Source organism: Apis dorsata, unplaced genomic scaffold (genome assembly GCF_000469605.1).
Source record: "Apis dorsata unplaced genomic scaffold, Apis dorsata 1.3 scaffold_331, whole genome shotgun sequence".
Classification (NCBI taxonomy): Eukaryota; Metazoa; Arthropoda; class Insecta; order Hymenoptera; family Apidae; genus Apis; species Apis dorsata.
In genome coordinates this window covers 521,497-525,515 of record NW_006263599.1, presented here as the reverse complement: position 1 = coordinate 525,515, position 4,019 = coordinate 521,497, and the positions used below count along the sequence as shown (strand labels likewise).

Sequence of the window (4,019 nt, the reverse complement as noted above, 5' to 3'; positions counted from 1 at the left end):
ATTATTATTATTATTATTATTACTATTATTATTATTATTACTATTATTATTATTATTATTATTTTTATTATTAGTTTTTCAAGAATTGCATCTCGATATATCGTTTTACGTGTACAGTCCGCGTTTAGGGGCTCACCTTAATCCACACGTAGTAATTTATATTCAAGACAAGTTCCCCCGTTGCTTCTTTTTGTAAGAACCATACACACACCGCGAAGCTTCTCGAGAGATCGATTCTAAGCGTATACGAGGATAATCGTCGTGACGATTACATTCATCGATTCTTTCTGTCTCTAATTTCTTCGAAACTTTCGTCACAGGTGACTATGGTTTCTTTATGGAGAAAGAGTGTCCTGCGTTTTTATTTCATATGAGAAGTCGAACAATTATTCCGGAAACGCAAGTTTTTTTTTTTTTTTCTTTTTTTTCTTTTAACATATTTCGTTCGAAGAGATTCGATGTCGCATCGATCCGTCGAACGTTCCCCTTTCTCTTTTTTTTACACGAATTATTTATTATTAGATAATAGTAAGCTGACATACACTTGTTCTCAATGGATTAATAAAAAATGATAGGAAAAGAAAACATTTCTTTCTAATTTAAAGACACGACGAAGAAGAAACGAATTTTTCAACAGTATATCCTTCATTTATTTCTTCCTTGTATAATACATAATTTTCTCTTATGCCTTATCTCCTACGAATATCCGTATCATGTACATTTATTTTGTATAAAAATTGTAGTATAAAAAAAAAAAAAAAAAAAAAAAAAAAAAAAAAAAAAAAAAAAAAAAAAAAAAAGAAAAGTACGTTCGATCGTACTTATCGTGAAACACAACTACAACGCTATATTTCGATAGAAAACCTGGGGAAGAATTTAATTGGCACAGAACAGATTCATTTTTGGGATATAAGTAATGCTCCCCGTCCGAGCAAAAATTTAATTTCACTCCGTGAAGAAGAAGAAGAATCACCGACCTTGATCCTCGATAAATCTCAATTTGGTCCCGCGATAAATTTTCTCTTTTTTTTTTTCTCTCTCTCTCCTTTCGTTCTTTCGTCCAACGGATCCAAGAGGGAGGAATATTATTTTGGCATTTTCCTTCATCACTTTTCTGGCATAGAAAATCGTGATGCGGATGTTCCAAAAAAAGGCATCGATCAGATGATATACAATTCCCCAGTTTTTCTCGTTTCACGCGAGACAAATCAAAGTTTTCCCCTCGTTCATCTTGTCTTGAACTTTGTCGCTGGCTGTGGACTTTTCCGCTTGGCCACTGATTACTGCGCAAATAAACGTCAACCCGACCCCTATCACGGCACTATAAAAAGCCCAACCTGGAAGATAAAACATTTCTTTTCAGCCCTTCTTTTTTTTTTTTTTTTTTTTTTTTTTTTTCACTCAGCGATAGGGGGGCCAGATAAAGTAGAAGAAGCTTCCCGTTCATCTTTGTTCGTTTTTCATTTTAAATTTCTACCTACCTAAGGAGCATTCAGCTAGGTAGAAAGCATCGGCTTCCGGTCCACAGATCCTCTGAACCCTTTCTGCTCCCCAACCGGCTGGATACAAAATCATTCCCAACAGATAGAATATCCCTGATGGGAAAAGGATAAGCAGAATTATCGATGGATCGAAAAAAATTATGAAGCGTGCATTACATCGAAGTGTTACGATATTGGAATATTTATTACCAGCGATGACTTGCGCCACACCAGCCAAATTGAAGATGCTTTTTCTGCCGATGCTCTGCATGCAGCAGCCAACCAAAGCTGCCAACACCGTCATCGCCATAATCGCCAAGCCAAAAGACAAGAAGAAGTACGAGGCTTTCCAACAGCCTGGAAATACACTGGAATCCGTGGCGAAGCCGTCCAAGTTAAAATTCGCGCAATGAGTCTTCTTCCCGTGCAGCCTGATGCAACGATTGAAAATTCCAACTGTCGGTACGTAGGACTCTGATCCATTCTCTGAGAATAATTGAGAAAAGAAAGAAAAATAAAATAAAATAAAATAAAAAGCTATTCTTCGATATAATTTTTTCGTTAAAAGTTTTGAATTATGCAAATACCAAGAAAAAAGAGTGGAATCTCATTAAAGTTCAAGTCTATTTCGATTACATTAAGTATAAGTTGTTTGGATCGCACGATAATCGATAGGAGGAAAGAATAGAAGAGAAAATAGTTACTCGTGTCCTTCATCTGCGGTCCAATCAGCCATTTTGGAGTGATGAGGCCCGATAAAACGGCCATTAACGCCACCAGGGACAGCAACGTCCACAGCAAACTACGACCAGTGACTATCACATAGCACATGCTGCCGTTCAATTGTATGCCGCCTATGCCATCCTTCGAGCTCCTCCGAATCTCCCACTGTAAAACATTTCCATTCCATGGATATTAATTCTTTGAAATTCGATCGAATGTAAATCCACGGTGATCGTCCACTGTGACGTCCCCCAAGCTCGATCGTACGCATTTCTTCGGTGGAGAGGCTAATTGGAAAAGATGACTCGTGCGACCGGTGGACACCCTTATCGTGATTCAGTCGGCTCGAGGGGTCAACGAATCGACCAGAGTGCGGAGTTTCGGGCAACTGCGCGAGAATAAATGCCGCTCACATATATTTCGGGGAAACGTTACGTACGGTCCCCTTTCCCGCGAACCAACGAACAGACCCGCATTAAAAGTAAAGTCGTAAGCTTGACCGCGCACCTCCCCCTCCTCCTCCTCCTCCTCCCTTTTTTCCCCTTACCGGTTTCGATTTTTTATTCTGATTTTGTGAGAATCGTAAACTCGTGCCCGCCAACAAAGCATCCTTTTCTTCGGCTCGCTCGTAAAACTAGCGAGTTCGCGACGATTCGAATCGAAGTAGTTTGTAGATCGAACTAGAGGAGGATAGAGGAGGAAGATCTCTCGGAGCGTATTTATGATGCGATTCGAAATTTATTGCCAATAGATATACATCGGTAGTCAATATTGACTAACCGTGTTATTGTAGTATTCTCAGAAATTTCCAATCTTCTATTCAATGTTCCATTCAAGCAAGAATCTTTGGTCGAGAAACGGAGAGAGATCGATCGGAAACAATCTGCCCCTCCCTCAAAACTGACCTATTTCGCTTTCTAACTTTAGATCGACGTAGGTTTGGGATCCGTGAGATGATTTATCGGGCGGTGGCCCTTCGAGGCGTGCGTAGTCTTCCCCCTCCCCACGAGATTTTCGATTCTCCTCTCTTAAAAACCCGCAATCTTAATCGTTTTCGTCCGTTCGTTCATCGCGCGTCCTCTTTGATGTACGCCGCGACCCGGCGAATCGTATCGTGGAAAAGATGGAACGGATTCTGGAACTCTTCTCCGATCTCTTTTATCCAGAATAGAAAAGAACGAATGCGAGAAGAAACGAGAGAAGTTTTTTTTATCTTTACCTCTAATAAATACTCGAAGTAAATGGAAAAGAAAGAAAATTTGAAAATAAAAGAGGAGACAAAGCGGGGAAAAGACGCGAACAAAAATATTAAAATGGAATAGACAACGCCAGGCGAATGATGGCATCGCATCTCCCTCGGTAGTGGAGGGAGCATGGAGGGAGGGGCGATGTTTAATTAAATTCGTTCACGCTGTACATCTGCCGCTCTTATTTTTGTCATTTCTTGCTCGCGACCTCCTCGGGAACCACTTGAAGAGCCGAGTTTACTTAGGATCGCCTCTTAATCGCTGTTTGTATTTATACTGTCTCCGAGTTCGCGTTGGATTTAACGAGTCCCCAAACACCGGAAGCGTTGATTCACGTACGTAGAAACTTCTTCGCTATTCCATTCGAGCAAGCTTGGTTTCGACATCGAACATCTGTCGCTCTTCTAAAAAGAAACACATTCGTACAATCCTTTCTTTTTTTTTTTTTCTTTTATTTCACGATCAAGTGTCTCGTGAAAATGTTTGGCGACACGTGATATCGATAAATCGCGATTCGTGTTATCCGTTCGAAGAAGAACGGACGAGATAAGACCGATCAAAGCTCGCA

General features: G+C 40.2%; 1 protein-coding gene across 2 annotated transcripts; it reads right to left on the bottom strand.

Annotated features, from left to right (window-relative positions):
• Positions 1–761: 761 nt before the first annotated feature.
• LOC102672115 (LHFPL tetraspan subfamily member 2 protein) lies at positions 762–2,390 on the bottom strand. 2 transcript variants are annotated; one of them, XM_031511602.1, is made up of 4 exons: positions 2,186–2,389; positions 1,692–1,967; positions 1,482–1,595; positions 762–1,337 (listed from the first exon to the last, which is right to left on the bottom strand). In XM_031511602.1, exons 1-4 carry the CDS (start codon positions 2,310–2,312, stop codon positions 1,195–1,197), a joined length of 660 nt encoding a protein of 219 aa, XP_031367462.1. In that variant the 5' UTR covers positions 2,313–2,389; the 3' UTR covers positions 762–1,194. The 2 variants fall into 2 exon arrangements, with proteins under 2 accessions (XP_031367462.1, XP_031367463.1); XM_031511603.1 differs by lacking the exon at positions 1,482–1,595 and having other exon boundaries at positions 2,186–2,390.
• Between the last annotated feature and the right edge of the window lie 1,629 nt (positions 2,391–4,019).

Coding starts and splice junctions, on each gene's coding strand:
- LOC102672115 (XM_031511602.1), bottom strand. CDS start 2,312: ATGTGCTATGTGATAGTCACTGGTCGTAGTTTGCTGTGGACGTTGCTG. Junction 1,968..2,185: donor ACCGCAGATGAAGGACACGA/GTAACTATTTTC, acceptor AATTATTCTCAG/AGAATGGATCAGAGTCCTAC. Junction 1,596..1,691: donor TGTGGCGCAAGTCATCGCTG/GTAATAAATATT, acceptor TTTTCCCATCAG/GGATATTCTATCTGTTGGGA.